The sequence below is a fragment of the Amborella trichopoda genome, chromosome 11 (assembly GCF_054954075.1).
Source record: "Amborella trichopoda isolate Santa Cruz 75 chromosome 11, AtrichopodaSantaCruz75HAP2 v2.0, whole genome shotgun sequence".
In the NCBI taxonomy this organism is placed as follows: Eukaryota; Viridiplantae; Streptophyta; class Magnoliopsida; order Amborellales; family Amborellaceae; genus Amborella; species Amborella trichopoda.
Window position 1 is genome coordinate 11,200,755 of NC_142346.1, and position 22,979 is coordinate 11,223,733.

At 34.2% G+C, this 22,979-nt stretch overlaps 1 protein-coding gene across 1 annotated transcript; it reads right to left on the reverse strand.

The window, feature by feature from the left end:
* Nucleotides 1-3,207: 3,207 nt before the first annotated feature.
* On the reverse strand, nt 3,208-5,830 carry LOC18444509 ((+)-borneol dehydrogenase 1). Its single transcript, XM_006854677.4, has 2 exons — nt 5,740-5,830; nt 3,208-4,166 (listed from the first exon to the last, which is right to left on the reverse strand). The coding sequence occupies exons 1-2, from the start codon at nt 5,775-5,777 to the stop codon at nt 3,371-3,373; spliced, it is 834 nt and encodes a 277-aa protein (XP_006854739.1). The 5' UTR covers nt 5,778-5,830; the 3' UTR covers nt 3,208-3,370.
* Between the last annotated feature and the right edge of the window lie 17,149 nt (nt 5,831-22,979).

Consider the following 22,979-nt stretch of genomic DNA (forward strand, 5'->3'; position numbering starts at 1 on the left):
AACACATTTTTTTACCGTCAATTTTCAAGTTTTGTAAGTTTTCATAGATCTGCTCGATCTACAATGTTTTTGAAGCTTTAAATTTTATATTTAAAGATGAAAATATATTTTAAGGCTATCACAAAGATTTCCAATATTAAAACTACATTTCTCGACACTATTTGAAGGTGGGCTCTAATTTGATTATTTAAAGCCTTGGCCCTATACAAACCGCACCCTGATATATATATATATATATATATATATATATATATATATCAAGGGAGCCACTCACCATTTGATCTTAGATCCGATGTCTTAAAGTATTCTATTACAAGTTCAAGTTAGAATATTTTTAATAGAATACTTGAAACAGAATACTTTAAGACATCCGATCTAAGTATTCAAAAATAACAAGTTCAACCCCCTTTGATCTATATGTTGTCCTTTCTTCATTTTAATTTTTCATTGTATTTGGGTTTGTACAGGAATTCTGAAAATGCCACCCATCGAGTGAAGTTTATGATATCTTGCGAACATAGAATGGAAGTAACAAATAAGAGATCACCTTCTCCCAAAATAGAAGCAATCGTCTCCAAGTATAGGCATTCAATTTATGATACCTTGGTCACTTACAAAACCGTGATGTTCCCTTTATAAAACCTGGGATTTTTTTGTTGCCACCAAAGGCTATGTAGATAAAACCTGGGATTTTTTTCGTCTTGAATTAGGTTTTTGTCACAAAGTTCTTTCATGGCTTGATTTCTTTTGAATCCGTGATGTTCTCTAAAAGGGCTTGGCCTTATATATTCAAAGAATGACTATTTTCATTTTATTGCATAGTCCAAATGTTTGAAAATATGCCCCAGCCACTTTTCATGTTTTGATTCCATTTTTTCCTTGATCCTGCATCTCTTTTCATACTTAAAGGATTAAATTTGGGATCAAGTGAATGATTTATTGTTATTTTCAATATAATAATTATCTGATGATAGGAAAGGCCAGAGTAATGGTTTTGTTTATTTGATGATTTCTTGTTCTTTTCGTAGCTAAAGGATAAAATTCTATGGAGTAATGAATTTATTTGTTTGATCAATTCTCTGCCTTACTAGACTTGAAGAACTAGGATCAAGAATTGGGAGATTCACAGCTTATTCTGCGTATTTTGAATGGGGAACTATATGGGGCAGTGAGAGTAGAGCCTGTGGTTTGTAGAGTGGTGATGAAGATATTTGGTTTCAAAGCTATAAAGTAAAAGCATGAGAGCTTCTCGCTCATGTATTTTCAAGGCCAAAAAATATTTTTGATAGAGACAAAGATAGATAGAACAATGTTGTAATCATATAATTTGAATTTGAATTTTATGCAAGCAATGCTAATGGAGATCTCTCTCTCTCTCTTAAATTTTAAAACAATTGATGTTTTTATCGCGTGCCTTATGAATAAAGTTTTTCTTACTCAATAATGGGAAGTTGTGTTTTGACCCTCTCTCTCTCTCTCTCTCTCTCTCTATATATATATATATATATATATATATATATATATATATATATATATATATATATATATATATATATATATATAGATGCCATGTATTTCATACCTATGCAATTCGTGGCGAATTGCAGTTCTATTCTATCCTCATAAAGCTGGAATGGTGTACCCATAATCCCTGCATTATTACTTCCAGTAAAGAAGAAGAGATGATCAATGCCATCATTCTAATTTAATGAATCAAGAAACGGTAATTAGATTGAAAAAGCCATTTTATTTTACAAGCAGGGAATAAAAAAATCAGTTTAGGAGCCGATTCTACTCGACATAGTGGTCTTTTGAGTTGTAAAAGTGTAGAAGTTGGGTTTTCCCAAGTTTTAAATAAACTCAGTGAGTTGACAATCAGACTCTCTCAGCCTTACTGCCTAAGGTGAGTTTTGTCTTTTTATTACTTTTATTTTTACTTTTAAGCTGATACATTTCTTCAACTCTTGCTCACTCAAAGGAGAGAGAGAGAGAGAGAGCAGCTATTATTCCGATGTTCGTCATCTTCATTATTTTTTCCGAAAAATGAAAAACCTGCATGAGTCTTCATACAAGCACATCTTATGTCTTCTTGCAGCCGCATGAATTTCTTATGAATATACCTTAGAGCGTTTGTGTTTGGGTATAGTCCAAGAAACATACAATGCTTAACTCTTGGTATTTTAGGGGTGCCCCTATGATCCTGTCAGTTTTAAGAATCTAAGCATTGCTGCCCCGTTGTGCCTACCATACCTCAATTTCATATTTCAATACATCAATGGCATATCCACAAAGGGACAAAGAATGATGCTTTGCTTGAAAATCCTATTTAGTGAATTAGCAAAAGATTGAGCATTTAATTAAACAAAAATATATTCATTACATTTGATGCACAACATCAATATTGCATCCACATTTCAACCTTACAATAATCATTATGTACAACTCCAAAATTACATATACAAAGTTGTCACATGTAAATGCTCAAAAATCTCATATACAAAGTAGCATTTCTAGCCCCAAATTTGTGTCATAATCACACCAAGAATGGTGTTCTCTAACATATAATGATTACCTACTAAATTAACATCTTCTTAATGGACAATTCTTATAATCATAGACAGTTTGGCACATGAAGGAACCTTACAATATCTAGGTTTTTTGGGTGGCTGCATTTATTTGGTTGACCAAGCTCACAATTCAAAAGAAATGCTCCCGAATTTTGCGATACACCCACGCTATCAAATTTCACATTATATGGTTATAAGTAATTGTGATGTCCTAATATCAAAGATAAATGGTCTCATTGTATATATATATATATATATATATATATATATATATATATATATATATATATATATATATATATATATATATATATATATATATATATATATATAGAGAGAGAGAGAGAGAGAGAGTAATAACATTATGAGACTCTCTCACACCCATGTGAGTAGGACCTCAAAATATCACCATTAAATTTTGACACAGATATCTAAAAACGTTATCACATGGATGTGAGACTTAGGTGCATAGGTTCATTGATAACGTTTCCAAAGATTTATATCAAAATTCAATGGTAATTCTTTAAAGACCTACTTTTCTAAAGATATATGTCAAAATATAAAACTACATTGAATATTTAATCGTTCTCCCGTTCACTCTCTTTCCTTGGGTACGATGTGATATCTTGACCATTCGACATTGGACTCTAAGAAAATGTGTTTTTTTCTTTTTGTTAAAATGGCAAAGCATGCACTGAAACACAAGAACATGAAAATCAAAAGAGGTTCCTTCACTCTCCAAACAACAAACCCCACTTCTATGCTTATTTCCGGGAGTTCCATTTAACAAACAAAAATCTTCTTCATGCTTGGCCTAAAAAGCTAGAGAAGCCCATGGCTAGAGATGGGTTTACAATGGTGTAGCCACCATCCACAAGGAGGTTTTGCCCACTCACATACTTGGCATCATCACTAGCCAAATACACTGCAGCCTGGGCTATGTCCTCAGCCTTTAGAACCACCCCTTGCAGGTTCCCCACCTTGCTCAACAAACCCTCAAAGTGCACAGCCTCTACTGGCAGTAGCCCATCGGCTATGTGCGTGGCCACCCCGTATGGCGACACGCAATTCACCCGAATTCCAAATCTCCCTAACTCTGCCGTTGCACTCTTCATCAGCCCGACAATCGCGGTCTTTGAGCAAGAATATGCATATGAAGAGAAACCCCCAATTTCAGAAGCCACACTTGCAGTAAACAAGATGCAGCCCTTGCCTGCAGGGATCATGACTCGGGCCGCATGTTTGGCCCCCAAAAGTGCCCCTACTAAGTTCACACCCAACACTCGTTCAAATTTGGCCTTCTCAGTGTTTAGGATTTCGGGCATTAAGGAGTCCACTATACCGGCATTGTTGTACATGATGTCGAGCTTACCATACTTTTCGACTGTAAAGTCGACAGTTTTGCAGACATCATCTTCATTTGTTACATCGCAGTGGATGTAAGATACGTCCTCCCCCAACTCGTGGCATAGGGCCTCCCCGAGGTTATCAAGGATGTCAGCAATCACAACCTTTGCACCGTGGGACAAGAAGAGTCGCACTGCAGCCTCTCCGATCCCTCGCGCCCCTCCTGTGATGATCCCCACCTTTCCTTCGAGCCTGTTTCATCCCATCATGTTAGTTCCTCAACTAAAGCTTGATTATAAATAGTATAATGCAGCCTAGTGGAGCACGGCATACCCCATTCCAATGGGCATTTATGAGTGGCCCTTGCAAGCAGTAAGTGTTAAGCATCACAATAACTTTTATCACCTTCCCATCAATTTGTTTGATGGTGATGAAAGGGTATATCAACCAAAATTCTCATTGACTGAATTGTATTGAGTAGGTTTGAGAAACCAAATGATCATTGTTGTTATTATGACTATTTGGATCTTATATGTTCCTTGCAAAAGACTGCTTGGTTTGAAGCTAGAGCCCCTTTGTTCAAAATCAAGGGGCAATAATAATATTTCTTAGGCATTATCCATAGGGGACACACACACAATATTATCCATAGGCAGACTCAACACGTAGGAATGATGTTCTATTCAAATGTGATCTATTTTTTTTTCAAAAAAAAAAAAAAAAATGCATGTGAAAGAGAGATTTAAGATTTGAAAGATATACCAAGTCAGTTTAGATGCATTTAAGGTCTACATGCATGATTTTTGCAGCTCAAAAAATGCAAATATGATGATCTATAAAGAAAATACCCTGTTTTAAATTTTTGCAAATATGATGATATACTTTATGAGTCACTCCAAACCATCCAATTTGAGATCTAATGGGAGTAACTATTGTGAGGAAATTATTGTTACAAAAATAATTGGTCTCATGGTACACAAACCCCATAAGACGTACATATTGTCATTATTAGAAAAGATCAAGGAGAGCTTGTCTTAGGGTGAGTTTGACTTTTTTGATAAATTATAAATAAGGTAAGGAGCTCTGCAACTTGGGCTGAAAGACAATGCTACTACTTGGTGCATAACGAGCTCAGGTGAGTTAGCCCATTAGTTGGCTGGATTTTTTAAAATCCACCTTATATGTATCAAAAAAGTTTATATAAGAGTGAGACCCTAAACAATCAATTTAAGGCGCACCTCAAAAATTCACCAGAAAAGGCAATCTTTACTCTTTTTTTCTTTTTTTTTTTTTTTGGAGAAGAAATTTTAGGCATGAAAATTAAAACATCCACAAAATTCCTGTCGTTAACAAGCCAGTGCGGGGCCCTGTATGGCGACACTCAATTTTTTGGGGAAAAAAAAATTGAAACATGAAAATTAAGAAAGAATCAAAGTATTGGCACTATTTTAAAGAGTCATTGATAGGCCCTGAATGGAGGAGGCCAATTTTAAAAACTACCAAAATTTGTAAAAAAAATGACTTGAAGCTAAGGCAAGTATTCCAAGGGCAGCAACAGGCCGGGCCCGGCTCTCGGCCTAGGCCAACCCCGGCCCTCGCCACGCTTTTGTTCCCGTAGAGCCCGCTCAGGATTAGCCCCGCAAATAAAAAAAAAAAAAGAAAAAAGGCCGGTCAGGCTGAACCCAGCCAGCACTGGCCCTAGCCCTGCCTTTGGGCCATAGTTTGTAGCCCAAGGGCCCTACTTCTTTAAAGCCGGGCCAACTGTGCTCGGACCAGCCATTGCGAGCCCTAAAAGTTAAAAATTTTGAGAGAGAGAGAGGTGTACCTCTTGGCATTGGGCACAGAGGGGGCCGGAGTGCTCATGGCTATAGCTACAAGTGTTTAACACCTGAATGAACCTGAGGCAATTGATGAGCATAGTAATAACCTCACTCTCTTCCTATTTATGTAAAGAAGACGAAGATGCGGAAATTTGTCTTTTTTCTCCGTCCAAGCTCTTCAACTGAACTTTACTCTTTCATTTTCTTTTTGCTTTCTCATTGGGTTGGTCAACTGGGTCCGAATCCACTTGAGGGGTTTATTAAACCTACTGAGTGGGTTGCAATCTCAATCTCAGTCACCGATCAGGGAAAAAAAATAAAGGATGGGTTTATATAAGAAGGATTCATGAAAACAAAATAAAGCCTTAGATTAAATCCTCATCCAGAAAGTAAAATATTATTTTCAGTAATGAAAATCTCTATGATGCTCTAAAATCATTTTCCAACATTGAAAACAAATTTTAAAACTAAAAAAAGGATCTGAAAACACTTATTTTCAAGGCAAAATGGACAGTCTAGATAATTTGTTATAATATACACTAACTTTAGAGCTTAAAATTTTAATTTTTTCCACAACCATAATGTGCAAGTTGAGATGATCGATGTTAAGATTTTCCAACGCTTGACTTGCAATTTCAAAGAGTTATGAGGTGACAATTTACTTATTTTGATAGGGCTACAGCCCTATCAAACCATTTTCAAAAAAAAAAATCGATATATCCTCGTGCTTCCTCAAGGAAAAGATATGCACATGAGTACAATAAAATTTTTTAGGTTTTGTCCTACAGATATTGTATTTTCCAAAAAAAAAAAAAAAAAAATTGAGCTTTAAAACAATTAGATCTAAGCATTCAAAAATTAGATGATCTCCCTTCAATCACAAGAAATTGATTTTTCATGTAACATACAAAATGCTTATAATTTTTTCTCTTTTATTTATTTTGAGGTTGATCACTCGGCCAAAAAAATTATATATCTGAATTTGTTGTCCCAAAATATCTTAGGTAGGATTTTTACCTAAGAGGATGCACAAGTGGGAGCATAAAATTTTTGTCAAAAGGAAAATCATATGAATGAGAATATTTATTAATAGTTATTGACAATTGTTTTGTGGGTCACGTGAGGGCTTGGTATTGGCCGTGTGAACTACTGTTAACTAAACCATCATTTTCAGAAAATTACAATCCGGCACCTATTGGACTTCGGTGCAACCTAGTATTTTAAAAATCAGATTTCCCCATATATAGTATTTTAAAAATTAAGAGATCCACATCGGGATTCGGTCGAGACCAATCTGGTTCATAGCTTGACCTAGAACGATTCCCATTTTGGCAGATTTGTCCGATTCTGTCATAGAATTTGACGTGTATGTCAGGAAATTGGACGACTGGATTGGATGAAGCGCCTTTTCTATTACGTTAAGTTTTTTATTTTTCAAATTTAAATTAATAGTAAATTCTTTTGGGCCCAATTCCAAAATAGAGAATTGGTCTGATCAGGTTTTGAAATACTAATGCAACATACGTTGGGCCTACAACCCATCTTTTAAAAAACTTAGAACCGACATTTACAAATTACAAACCCACAATTAAAAAAAATTAAAAAAAAAAGATATGCTGCATTGGTATGACAATGGGTTGGGTCTGGGTCAATTAACCCGAACTCTAGTCCCTTGAGGGCCAGCTGGATCCTGGCCAAACCAAACCATGCCAAAGACGCCCTAGCCTAGATAGATCCCTGACTCATGCCGGGACGAACTGACATTGTCGTGGCGCAGCTCAGCTCAACCCGGTCCCAAGCCGTGGTGGTCCAGCCTTAGCCCAGCCAATCCAGTTCTTGGCCTGTAGGGATCTAGTCTTTGCCTGGCCGTCACGCCACATTTTGAGGCAGGGGCCCTAATTTTTTGGGCCCTTGAACCACACCTTGTATAGTACAAGTTGGGCGTGTGTTAGTGCCACACCAAAGCCCGAGACATTTGTTGAATATGTGGGAAAATATCATTAAAGGGAATGAAACTCCTCATAAGATCATTCAACGGGTCATATTGTGTTTATTAACATATGAGAGCATTTTATTTTATTTTTCGTTTTAATTAGAAACATCCTCACAAATAAAAATAGTTAAATTACCCTTGTTTGGTATTTGGAATGCATAACAATCATGGCCATTTTTGCAATTTGACATCTAAGATACCTCAACTAAATAATAAAAATACCTTTAGGTATTTTTGTTGGGTTTATGTAGCTTTTAAAGGTATTATCAGAGTTTGTATGAGTATTTTATAGTGAAACATAAAATCAGTGGGAGTGTGGTCTTCGCGTCGACCATACTAGGTAAATGCGATTTGTCGATACAGGCAAGAGAGATAGTCGTATTGAGATAGTGTTACACCATTAAGGATGAAGTGTATTCATGTACGAGAGATTACCCTATGCACTACAAAGTCGTGGTTGCATCATGGTCTAGGGACTATGGTTTTGTCTCTAGGGGAGAAACTGAAATCCATAGATTGAGTCTACATTCCTTAGCCTATTGGCTGACTTTGGTGGTCCAATCATGAGCTCCTGCAATGGACTGTGGATCATGAGAATCACTGGGCCAGTTTGTGAAAGCTAGTGTGAATCGTGGTCCACAGTTGAAGGTGGAGTACTCCAGTATATTAATAATGATGATTCCTAGACCTTTATGGATCTGATTCCCATCAAAATTAATTAATTTTAATTAATTTTGTATTATATGATTTTTAAAATATTTATTTGAATTTTTGTGAAACTTTTGACATTTTAATTTTTTCATTTGGATTTATAAATTAAAACAAAATTATTTTTCAATATTTTAAATAAACTAAAAAATTTAAATTCTAAAAATTATTTTAATTTATAAATATTTGAAAGGGCCAATGGGAGCCCACCAAGTCCACTATAGTGATGTATGTGGGGCTCACATAGGGGCCCATAGGTGGCACCCCCACATAATGGGGCTACTATCTTATTTTCTAAAACCTTGTGAATCAATGCCATCAATTAAGTTGAAATTTTATGGAAAGTGTTTTGTTGAGATTTTGATTGAAACAAGAATGGAATGTTTTGTGGTTTACGGAATTTTGATTATTCAAAGATTATGTGGATAAAGAATAAATATCCTAAAAGAGAAATATTTTTCTTATTAGAGTATTTGAAAGGAATAGGTTTAGGAAGTGGATGATAATGGTCTAGCACATTCTTTTTTAATCTTGATGGTGGATCAAAGGAATAGATGATTCACATCTCTCACCCCACAAGTCTCGTTAGATCGATGGTTAAAATTGATTCTACGAATTATGGCAAACCTTAAAGCATAAAAAATCTATAAAAAAAGACTTCTTCCTTATTAAAAAATCTCTACACCCCTTTTCTATTATCTCTAAGAATTATCCCTCTCCAAGATCTCTCAAGAGGGGCATGCCCCAACCTAGGGTTTACTCTCTCTCCCAAGTCTTCAAGAGAGTCACGCCCCAACCTAGGTATCTTATCTCTCTCTTTGAGTTCCAAAGATGGCACGCCCAAGCAATCTCATCTCTCTTATGGATTCTAAGGGGCACAACCTAACTTGGAATTGGTTCTTGATTTGTGGGTAGCAAAAGGAAGCATCGCCTTGCTAGTAGATCGCTCCCTCTCTTTTTGATTTCTATCTCTCTAAAGATCAATCTAAGGGGGTTTGGGTAAGACTAAGGCATTGAGGCCTTAGGCAGTTGGTTCTAGATCGATATCCATATGCCTTTGAGATGGTTTTGTTAGTAGGATAATCAAGAGACCGATCATAGATCCCGAGCACCATTGGAAGGAAGAGACTCGGCATGGGGTGTACTAAGCCCGGTTGAGAAAATCTCTGGTAATTTACTTTTTTAAATTTTACTTTAGGTTGAGTTCTTCTATTTCCATAAAATAATCAGTTAAGGTTTTGATTTAAGGAATTGTATTCAATAGTGGTAGCGAGTGAGAACCGTGTTTATTTTATTTTATTTGTTTGTTTCAAGAGTTATTTGTTTGTGGAGGACATTGTGAGTGGTCTTGTCGGTGTAAGAATAATAAAAATTTTAACTGATATGCACCATGCTTGATCACATAGTCCAACATTCAATTTTACATTACAAATAAAAAACTTATTGTTTAGTACTAATAATGTAGAACAACTAATTTGCACTTAAAATGCTTTGCATATATCAAATTACAAATTAGTTGCTCTATATTACTAATATGAATAATGTGCTCCTTTTTTATAATGCGAAACAATTAGAGTTATTTTCATAACTTGGTGAGATCTCTTGGGGTCAAATTATTGAAATGCCCTTATATTTGTAATTCCAAATATAACGGTAATTTGGATATTTTTTAGATAAAAATGAAAAGGTGTCTAAGTCAAAATGAAAAACAAAAAAGCATGTCCTCAAATGTTAACAGGAATAATTGGATCCCTTCAACGATTTTTTAAGGACTTTCATTCCCTTTAATGATATTTTCTCTTTTAGTATTAGACAAATAATTTGGAAAGTTTCCAAGGTGTAATATGTTTTTATGTTTATCCAATCCAGGCCGGGCAATAGTTTTCAAATAAGGTCATTTCTGTATTGTGGATTGGATACGAATACTAAAATATTCAAATGTTTCAACTACTACGTGCGATAATTATTAAGTAGAGAGAACAAAGTGAACGATGAATGGAAGGAGATCAATTAAATTGGGAGAAGTAAATGAGGAAAGGATGGACTGGGTCATATATTTCTTGGTAACTTCCGAGTTGATGTCTTCATCATGTCATTGCTCCCCATCTTGGACTTTTCTTTCGCTCAATATTCCCCCTCGCCTAATGTTTCTTTATATCTTTTCTTGTCTCGAAAGAAATACAAGTCCCTTTGTAAACTTGTATTGAAGGTAGACTAACATAATTTATTAGTTGATCTTCAAGTTTAAAATATTTGTATTTGGCTCGTTGGCCAGAGAAAGAAAGATGGATGGATGTGTGGGGAAGCTCAAAAAAGAGAGAGGTAGGCCTTAGAATTTTTTGGATCAGGTCTGGATCTATCTAAATCTGGATCAACATCCAAAAAGTACACAGTGGATCCAGATCTGGATCCATATTATTTGGATCGGGATCTCGAATTCGGAATCCAAAACTATATAGAATTCGGATCCGAATCTGGATCTGGATCAATTTCAATTTTGTATATTATAAAATTAAAATACAATTACAAAAGTTAATTTATATATATATATATATATATATGAACTTGGGATTAGCTCACTAGCTCATATAAACATCTGAGCCCAACGGCCCAGATTGAATCTGGGTCGATCTGACGATCATAGATGTCCAGTAGTGTTTGAATTTTATTTTATTTTTTACAAACTCAAATCACTTGAAATTTTAGGTGTGTTTATCAAAAATAGCTGAATCTTCAAAAAATATCAAAAAAATATTTTACATGAAATACATTGACCAAAATACCCCCAAAAATCTTCGAGGGATAATTTGATTATCTGTTTTTCACTAATAATTTTTTTTATATTTTTATTAGGTGCGTCTTGATGAAAAGAACACACATCTAAATTTCAAGTGATTTGGCTATGTAGAAAAAAATAAAATTCAAGCACTACAAGACATCTGTGATCATCAGATCGGCCCAGATTCAATCTGGACCGTTGGGCTCATATAAGCTGGTGGGCTAATCCCTGCTTTTTCCTATATATATATATATATATATATATATATATATATATATATATATATATATGAAAAACACTACGCAACGCCTATAGGCGAAAATGAACAGTGATTTTACCTACTCCTATCATCTTCAAAAGTTCATTGCGAGGTGACAATTGTTTGGTAGTGTTCCATTTTTATTTACTTTTCTACAATCAGAATGACATAAAATTTGGAGCTTATATTCATAAAAGTACGGGAATCTTCAAAAAATATAAAAAAAAATATTTTATATGAAAATAATTGACCAAAATACGTTCGAAAAGTTTCGGGGGTATTTTAGTCAACTTGTTTTTAGCGGATAATTTTTTTATATTTTTATTAGGTGCGCATCAGTAAAATATACATACACGCAAAAATAAAACACTATCGGACAATTGTGACTGCGCGATGAAATTTGGACGGTGACGAGGGTAGGTGAAATCACTATTCATTTTCGCCTATAGGTATCGGGAAGACTTTTTCATATATATATATATATATATATATATATATATATATATATATATATATATATATATATATATATATATATATATATATATATATATATATATATATATATATAAAGAGAGAGAGAGAGGGAGAGAGAGAAAGAGAGAGTTTAATAATTCTCTATATATAAGGTTATGTTAGGGTGCTCACACTATAGAGAATTTTATAATTGTACTCAACAAATTTTAGATACTTATATACCCTTGTTTATACATGTAGATACCCCTTTGAAATTGTGACAAAGAGAACTCTTAAAAACCTCGAATTTTTTGGCTAAAGGACCACACAAATTTTAGTAGACCGTAAGCAATCTAGACCCAATATAATTATCTCAAAATTTCCCAAAAACTATTTCAAATTGAAGTACACTGAGAGCTTTCCAATAGTCCTAGAAATCACCCACATTGGATTAATAGTTAGAAAGATCTAGAAAATAACAATTTCGTCCCTGTGAGACCTTTTAAGTGTCAGGCCTTAGGGCCGGCTGTGTCACGGCTTGATGACACAGTAAACACGTTTTTTTTTATAATTTTAGATAAAGCCAAAAAAATCAGGAAAAATCTGAAAAAAAAAAAAAAAAAAAAAAAAAAAGGGGTTAAGAAATATCAAGAAAATTCACCAATTGAAAGCCTATAAATATCCCTAAAAAAAAAAACAGGAGAAAAATATCAAAAATCCTTAGAATATAGGAAACAATTATCAAAATTAGAAAAAATACCTTAAAAATACCTCAAACTAGGAAAAGACCTTAGGAAATTACAAAAAAATTGGAAAATTTCCCAAAAAATCCCAGAACCCATATTCTACTTGAGGAGATCCTAAAACCTTAAAAAACTAAAGAAATTCTCCTCCAATCCCAAAAAAAGCATAGGTATACCCTATCTAAAATTCTCAAACTTTTCACCTACCTTAGGAACCCTAGATTTAGCTCAAGAACCTTAGATCTACCAATTCCAACAAACATAAGCCATTCGAAAAAAGAGCTGGTGCTAGTAGTGGACTTAGAAAAATATCGGATATGTATAGATCTAGGATTCTTTTGAGCCTATAATTCAAACGACCCCACTTTCTCTACCTTTTTAAAAATAACTCAATTTTGTAAAGATTTGAGCAAATCTCATCTTAGAAATCAGCACATATGCGTAAACAATACATGAAGCATTTTTAGTAATGGTATTTTTAGTCATTAGAAGGGGTGTTATATCATCCCAATGGAGTGTGACATCATCCTTATGGAGTATACTAGTGGCCTTTAATGCTCCATATAGGTGATGTCACACCCCATATGGATGATATCACACCCGTCTTAATTATTAAAAATGCCTTTACTAAAAAAATGCTCCATGTACAAAACAAGGGTTTATAAATGTACAAATTTTGTTAGGACAATTACAAAATACTCTATAGTGTGTGCACTCTAACATAACCATATATATATATATATATATATATATATATATATATATATATTAAAGAACCCGGTTGGATCCAAATTGGATCCACTATACCTGGATCCAACCCGAATTATTATTCTAGAGCTAGATTTTAGATTCAGATCCAAATTTTGGATCCAAATCGTGGATCCAGATAGGATCAAAATTTCAGATTTGGATCCAAGCTGGGTAAACTCTCAGCCCTAGAGAGAGGAGTATACCTTCAAAATCTTGCCAAATCACAAACAATGAAAAATGTAGCAATCTAAGAGATTTTAGTCCCCGATGAAGGGGAAACCAATAATAAATTTTCGAGCTAAATAAAGCTAACCTAGCCATACATTCTTGATTGTTTCCTCTTTTCCTTTTAACATTTTCTACTTAGATGAGACGACAGATGAAAAAAAGCACAGAAAGCATTTCAATGTTTGTAACTTACTTTATATTCATAATCTAATTTGACTCATTGCACTTCAAGTTTTTACTACTTTAAAGTTTCCAAGAAACACAACATGTAATGTAAATAATTTATAATTTAGAAGATATTTTGATAAAATTTTAAAACAGAAAAGAATAAGATTACTAATATTTCCTAGTGATTTAGTTAAAAACCACACAAATGCAAGCAATAAATACCTGAATTTGACCTAAGCCCCGAACCTCCACAAAGCAAACAAATTAGACTTCAACTCGCATTTTACTTCAACTAGATAAACACTTGTGGAGATAACTTTTGATCCACCTAAGAGCCATAATAATATTTTCCTATCCCATCTTTTTCTTTTTTCTTTTTCTTTTTTTTATTTTTGTTCTTTGACGATGATACAAAATTTTATTATATTAGTGAATTTACAATCAACCAATCAAAAAAAGCAAATAAAAAACAACCATATTATACATCAAAGCACCCTTTTTCTCCAACCCATCCACAGCTTCATTGGCCTCTCTATAAACATGATTACAAGAGACTTATTTAAGAAGTAAAGTCCATGATTTGCATCCAAAGATCTCAAACTCTACAGCGGTCTAGTCGCCTTATTGCACCAATTTATCATATTGAGATAATCCCCTTCAATCACACAAAAATCATTAGGGGTGGCAATGGACCCGACCCAGACCCAAAATGAATAATATGGGCATATGTGGGTAGACATTAATGTTTTCACTACATTTCTTTATTAGGAATTTCTAGTTATTACATAAAATAGTAAGGAATGTGGGTATTCATTACTGTTGTGCAATGTTGCCAATAATATAGGTATATGATGGTAGAAAAAAGGATATAAAAAAAAAAAAAGCTCATAGTCATAGGGTGGCAATGGACCCGACTGGACTTGGGACCTGACAAGTAGATCCGACCTCGGGTTCGAGTATAGGTCCAAATTTTGCACTTGAAAAGTCAGGTCCAAGGCCAAAACCTGGACCCGAAGGCCCGACCCCTTGCCACCCCTAAAAGCCATAAGTATATATATATATATATATATATATATATATAATGATCCCTTGAGTCAGTAAGCTCACAAGTAAAAATGAGCCCAACGGCCCAAATTGAATTTGGGCCGATCTGACGATCACTGATATCTGGTAATATTTGAATTTTAGTTCTTTTTCTACATATCTAAATCACTTAAAATTTTAGACGTGTGTTCTTGTCATCAAGTCGCACTTAATAAAAATATAAAAAAATATTCTGCAAAAAAAAACATTTGATCAAAATACCCTTGAAACTTTTTGGGGCTATTTTGATCAATTGTTTTCATGTAAAAATTTTTTTTTATATTTTTCGAAGATTCATCTATTTTTTATAAACACATGTTTAAAATTTCAAGTGATTTGGATTTGTAGAAAAAAACTAAAATTCAAAAACTATCAGGCATCTGTGATCGACCCAGATTCAATCTGGGCCATTGGGCTCATTTTTACTTGTGAGCCCACTGGCTCACATGATCATTTTCCACACACACACACACACACACACACACACACACACACACACACACACACACACACACACACACACACACACACACACACACACACACACATATATATATATATATATATATATATATATATATATCTTTCTCTTTCTCTCTTACTTAAGAACTTGCAATAAAGCAACAATTTTGGCAATTGGCTAAAACATAACTACAAAGTCCCATTAAATAAAAAGTCACAAAACCCCAACTATTACGATATGCACCACCAATCTCTACAATACCTGGGTTGCCCAAAGAAGGGCTATCAAAGTTAAGCTTAACACAACCCAACATTGGAGGCTCCTACCTACGCTTCATCTTAACAATACTAGAATAGATGAGATTTTTCAAATTTAACTCGACACCTTAGAGACCCCTTGACCCTCCTTAGTAACGTTAAACCAACTCCACTCCGAATTTAATATTCTGCTGAACCATTTGAATTCTTAATATAATCCCCTCAAAAGTTTTATTCCTCTCTAGCCTAAGTTGTCAAACGATAACAGCTCGAAAGATGTCTCAAATCATAGTCCCAATCTTCGACAATCCCATTAACTTCAACTGATCCAATATCTCCATGTTTATAGACAGACAAACCTTCAAGAAGCCCATCTTTTGGAATGCAACACTGAATATCATAAGAGTAAGGGCAATGGAGAAACATGTGATCTCCATCCTTCTCATTGCTTTTACAAAACAAACATACGTTCACTAATATTTAACCTATTTTCCTGAGGTTGTTGACCATCAACACTCTACCCTGCGACATGATCCACACAAAAGCCTGCACCTTGTGATGAACTTTCCACTTCCAAATATTCATCAAATTTAGCCGACACCACTGAACATGGTTATGGTAAAAGATGTTGTAGGCTGATTTAACAAAAAAAACCCCATCATTTTCAATCTCGCAAAGAGTCTCATCATCTATATAGTTTGAGACATAAACTCCTTCCCGTGATTCAAGTAAATTTGCAATTTGTTAAAACAACTGTATGGAGCATTCTATTGTGAATACAATTTATAACCCAAAAGACAGAGTTACCAATCTTTTGAAAAATATCTTTGAACTTCACCATAGGCTTCATGACTCTATGAAACAAATATGGAGAAAAGAACTTGAGAGCATGAGTAACCCTTCCACTTATGTTGCCAGAAAAGAACTTTATCTCACTTTATAGCACTCCACCTGCTATACCCTTCGACAAAAGATCAAAAAGACAAAATACCCTTCCAAAAATGCGAATATTGACTCAAGATATTTGAAAGATCTAACCCATATTTAGGCATTAGTACTTCACGCCAAGATTGATGTTCATCTTGCAAATACGTGCACAACCACTATGCAACAAACACTTAATTGACTTGTTCAACTTCCTAATCCTCAGGCCTACTTCTCTCTTAGGACAACATACACATTCCCAGCTAACCAAGTTACATTTTTTGACTCTATCATTCGATCCCCACAAGAAATTCGGCATTAATTACTCTATCCTTCTTAAAATATCCATTGGCATACGATGTAGAGACATCATATATATTAGGAGATTGGATAAGGAAGATTTGATCAATGTGATATGGCCACCTAGTAAACGAAAGTTTAGCCTTCGATAAGTCCAATTTAACTTGGACTCTCTTCAGACATGATCCCAAATTTCAATAGGTAGTTTCAAATCTGAAATAGGCATCCCCAAATACTTGGTTGGAAAAAATTCAACCTTGCAACCCAAATGAAAAGCTATATTGTTAACAATTGGTTGCAAATGAAAAGCTATGTTGTTAACAATTGTTTGACAACATCAAATTCCAACCAAACATATTTTCCAAAACTTCATCTTTAAGCCCAAAGCTAACTTACAATATCAAATAAACCTTCTAATATTTAGGATTTGATCTACCTCCGCACCATAAAAAATAATAGTGTCATCACTATATTGTGAGAAATATAATGAGCTTATGTGGAAACCATACAATCATTTAAATAATGTTTAGTTTTCATATTTTTCAACATCAAACTAAATGCTTCACCAACCAAAATAAATAAGAAAAGACAAGAGAGGATCTCCTTGCTTAAGTCCCTAGTTGCCTTAAAGAAGCCTTTCAGGGGCCCATTCACTAAAATACAGATATGCAAACTAGATAAATATCCAGAAACCCACCTCCTCCAATTATCCACAAAACCCATCTAGAATAAAATTTCATCAAGGACAACTACTATATACAATCATCAGCTTTTTTCATATTGAACTTGATCACAATACCTGGAATTCTACTCTCCATGCAAGAGCGAATACTCTCCTGAGCATTCAACACTCCATCAATAATCAACCTTCCTTTAATAAAAGAAGTTTGGGGTCCCGAAACCAGCAAATGCAATACTTTTTTCAATTTGCTAGTCAATATTTTATAAAGAATCTTATAAAGTCTAGTCAATAAGCTAATATGGTGATGTCATTGATCTCTGCAATGGATGATTTCTTCAGGATCAAAGCAATGTAGTTGTATTAATCCCTTAATAAAAAATTCCCTCTCCAAAAATTCATTGACTATAAATAGAAACTCATCTTTCAAGATACTAGAATCTGTGGAAAAACATTAATAGGAAACTATCTAGTCCTAGAGCTTTATCTCCCAACAATGAGAAAACTGTCATTTTCAGCTCTTTCATATTAACCACCTTTGCCGAATCTCTAACTATGCCTAGGGAGTCTTTCAGAAGGAACTGCATCAAAGCGTACCTTAAAGGGAACTTCACTTGAGAAAGTCCTGGGGGTGCTGATGCAGTATTGAAAATGACTTAAATATACCTGAAAGGGAACTTCATCTCTATTGGCTTTGTGGGTATTGATGCAGTATTGAAAATGACGCACGAACTCCCACTCCTTGACATCATGGTCATCATCATTCGCACCATTAAAGGTGATGCTAAATATATTATTCTGTCCGTGTCTAGCATTAGCAATACCATGGAAAAATCTAACATTCACATCCCCTTCTTTCATCCATTTCACTTTGGATCTTTACCTCAAAAAAATTTTCTCCATCCTCAATAAGGCATGCATTGAATTAATTAGCTGCGATCTTTCCCCTAACAGCTCTCTAATAAAACCTCATGAGATCGAACCACTTGTTCAATGGCTTGAATTCTCATTAGAGTAGTATCAAGTCTTTGTTTAACACAATAGTTTTTTTGTGTTTTCTCATTTTACCAAATTATGCTTCGCATTTAGCAAATTGTTTATAAACTTTATAACCTTAAAACCTATGAACTATTATATTATTCCATGCTGGCTGATGAGATCAATGACCTCGTCTTCTTCCAGCCAAGCCTCCTCTATTCTAAAAGATTTTGGGCTAGTATTAACATTATCAATTTGCAGCATAATGGGTATTTGGTCAATGAATTCACTTCAACAAAAGAAAAAAGAGCTTCACAATCATTCGAAATAAAAACTAATCCAATTTACTCCTAATTAGATTTTACAGGCTATTGTTAGACTAAGGGGTCATTTGAATACCTAGAAATATATTGTCTGTGAAATATATTACTAGCGTAATATATTATTGGTGTAATACATTACTTGCAAATGAATTGTAACTGTTTGGGTAGTATCTAGATGCAACCTGAGAAATACAATGCTACTGTTTAGCTATATCTAGAAAAAATTTGGGAAATACATTATCGACATTTTGACTAGGAAATGTTGCATTAATTTTATTTATAGTAATGTGTTTTTTTACAGCTTTTTTTTCCTTTTTAGGATAAAATATTAATTAAAACCATAATTTTTTTCTAATATATGAAGGTAGTATCCACATGGGTTAATTTTACCCTTCTCCCTACAATTATTTCATTAATAGGTGAATGGTGTCACAACAATAGCATTCAAATCTCAATGATATTTTTTTCTATTTTCTCTTCCTTTTAATGCTTTTGAACACCAGACGAGTCAACCATTAATGGCCTAAATTACCAGAGTGAAAAAATATAAAAATTTAGTTGCGCTTGTTATTCTCTATTTTGATGTAGAAATTTGGATACAGTATATCGGCATTTTTATCCAACTAATGGCATAGACAATTTATATACCATCTTATACCTAATACATTTCTACAATTTATTAAAAAAAAAAGAGTAATGATCCTATAGGACCCTCCCCCACCTATGTGTGTAGGAACCCAAGGGATCACCATTAAAGTTAGTACGGATCTCTTGAAAAGTTATCATATGGGTTTGGGACTTGACTTTTCTATAGATCCATGTCAAATTTAATGGTGATCCTTTGGAGTCTTACACATATAGGTGGGGGAGGGTCCTATAGGATCATTTCTCAAAAAAAAAGAAGATGTTTACACCCACCTTTGCATGTTCTCATATCTAGAGAGAGAGTCTTTTGAGGGCCACATGATGTTTGAGAGAGAGTGTGTGTTTTTTTTAATGGTAACACGCTGTTAGAGAGACTATAAAACATTTATGTAATGGGCATATGAAACATCAAGATTTCATAGTATGAGAATATACATGTTAGAGAGAGAGACTTTTGATGGCAACATCAGAGAGAGAGAGAGGAGTCTTTGATAGCCACGAGAAATGCATGTTAGAGAGAGAGACTTTTGATGGCAACATCAGAGAGAGAGAGAGAGAGGAGTCTTTGATAGCCACGTGAAATGCAGATGAGTCTTTTGAGCGAAACAGCAGATGAGTCTTTTGAGCAAAACAGAGAGGCAGACTTCAAATTCTTTAGACATGTTTAATGATTTCTAGCGGGTGTGTGAATTCATATTACCCGCCAATCCCCATAATACATTTTTTACCTATTGGGGTGGGTAATAGATTTCACGATTTTTTAGGAAATTTTCGGTAATGTGTTTTATTTCCTACACATTATGTGAGTACCCAAATACTAGAAATGATGCATTTTCTCGTAATCTATTTCTCTATAATAGAAATAAAAGTATCCAAACGACCCCTAGGTGAACATTGAATAATTAGTTAGTAAATCTACTAGTTTATGACGCAAAATAAAGTCATTAAACATTCTCATATAAGCATTTGGAAAAATATAAGAAGATGCTTCCTCCAGCCATATAATAAAATTAAAATCTCCCCCCTATACACCAAGGAACATTTGAATACAAAATAATAGAGGAAATATCATTTGGAAAATTGAAAAGGATGGAGTGTTTTCGGTGAAATCATGTTACAATTTATTCCTCCGTGATAGATGGAGATGGTCATACGCAAATATTGTGGAAATTTGGAAATGGCCGATTCCACATAAAGTACAAATCTTTATTGGCTGGCTGCACAGGACAAAATCCTAACTGTTAACAATCTGATTAAAAAGGGAAAGATACTGCCTAATGTGTGCCTTCTATACAAAAACGATGGAGAGACTGGGCCACATTTATTGATCCATTATTCATTCACTGCGAGATTACGGTACTGGCTTTTTGAGATGGTTGTAGTTCAAATGCCACTCCCTCAAAGGATTGAAGATTTGGTAACTTCTTTGAAAGCACCTTTTCTTCCTAAGATAGGTCGTGTTGTCTGAAAGATTACAGTTGGGACAATTCTTTTGGGAGATATGGAAAGAAAGGAATATGAGAACATTTAAAGGGGTGGTTTGCTCTTGTGATCGAATTTTTCATATTTGCAAATGTTCCATCAGGTCTTGGTTGTCAGTGAAGAGAGAAGGGTGGGGAATATCCAAGGTGGATGTAATGGCTAATTTACAAAATTTGTTTTTTCTCGGCTCTGTAAAATCAAAGCCTATGAGTATTTGGATTGCTCCCTGTCAAGGAAGCCTAAAGCTTAATTTTGACAGAAGTTCTTTGGGTAATCCGAGGTTGGCAGGAACAGGTGGTCTTTTGCGAGACTGCTTTAGCAATATTATATTCTCATATGCCGGCCCAATTGGTTCTACAACGGCTAATTTCGCATAATTAAGTGCCTTGTTGTGTGGTCTCAAAATTTTCAGCAGTAAGAATATGGGGATTAGTTGCACGATCGAAGGTGATTATTTGAATGTAATCAGATGGTGCAAGAAGGAGCAGAGAGTCCCTTGGGAACTTTGAGCTTTGTGGCTGGAGGTGATGGATTTGGTTGACAATGTAATGGTGTCATTTGCTCATGTTTGCAAGGAGGCTAACGCTATTGCCGATACCCTTGCTAAAGGGGGAATGTCTATTCATAGCCTTTTAGTTTCTGATGATGTAATCTCTTTTCAGTAAATTATAATAAAATTATTGATCTTGGTAAAAAAAAAAAAATTTAATAGTGGAAAAATTTGAAAAAATAAGTGTTTTTGTGCCTGAACATTCATAATAGAAACATTGACCAATAGCTATCTGGAATTTCATAAAGGTCCCTTAAAAACGTAAGCAATAATTTTGTCTTTTAAAACTACATCCACACAATTTAAAGTAGAAGTATCCCAAACCAGTCATAGAATCCCAGGCGACACTGCTGCATCAACACTCACAAAACTAGTAGAGCCTCTATCCCATATTTCATTAATGTACCTTAAAGATAGATAACTTTAAAATAAAAATTAAATTAACCTGGAAAACAAGGATGGAATCATGGGACTATTATGTTTTCGATCAAGATTTTTGTTGTGTAACATGATGATTTGTGGCTTAAATATTTCTATGCTTGGGTGCAGTTATTGTGAGGCCCGTTACAAAAAGCAATGTCACACATCCAAATCCCAATAGAAATACCATTTCAATATTCAGAAATCTTTGTGATGGCGTACAAATATATTCTCATCCCTTAATAGAAATTTGAAGTTCCAAAAAATATAATTAGTTGTAGCCGTCTTATGAGCATTTGAGAATGGACAGTCCAGATAGTATATTACTAGATGTACTATTTTTTGGCTTGAGATTGTGTTCTTTTTCTGAGACTCATGAGTCGAGGTCAAGATGAAGGTCAAGATGAAAATTGAGAATGTGTGATGAAGGTCAAGATGAAAATTGAGAATGTGTGTCAATGTTAGAACTGCAATTTCCTATGAGATTTGATGTCCATTTACTTTTTATAAAAAAGCCTATCCTTTAAGCTAAACTTTTCCAAAATATTTTTTTTTGTAGGTAGGGAAAATTTAGGTGCACCTCTATTCGAATGCTTCCTTGCCTAAAAATTACACTCTAATGATGGATTTGGGATCTAAAAATACAATTTAAGTAACTTTAGATGCATTTCTACTTTTGACCCATGATTTTTCATCTAAAAAAAAAGTAGATATAATGATCTATGAAGAATTAAAATGAGGTCAAGATTATTCTTTTAGATGCATGACCGTGGTGATTAAGGTTATCCACTTCTGAATTTAATATCCAAAATCCATCTCTACAATTATTTTTTGGAAGGAGAACACATTTGAATATGGAATTAGCTTATATAGAGCCGAGGATTTAAACAATTCAATCAGAGCCCACCTCAAGAAATTTACTAGAAGAGGTTGTTTTGATGCCCAAATATCCTCAAATTAATCATCTCGAAATCAAGATGCATGGACATGAGAAAAAAATGAATTTCAAGTTTTGGAAATAGTGCTTGTAATGAATTTCAAATTGATCTTCTCGAAA

Coding starts and splice junctions, on each gene's coding strand:
- LOC18444509 (XM_006854677.4), bottom strand. CDS start 5,777: ATGAGCACTCCGGCCCCCTCTGTGCCCAATGCCAAGAG. Junction 4,167..5,739: donor TCTGTGCCCAATGCCAAGAG/GTACACCTCTCT, acceptor GGGATGAAACAG/GCTCGAAGGAAAGGTGGGGA.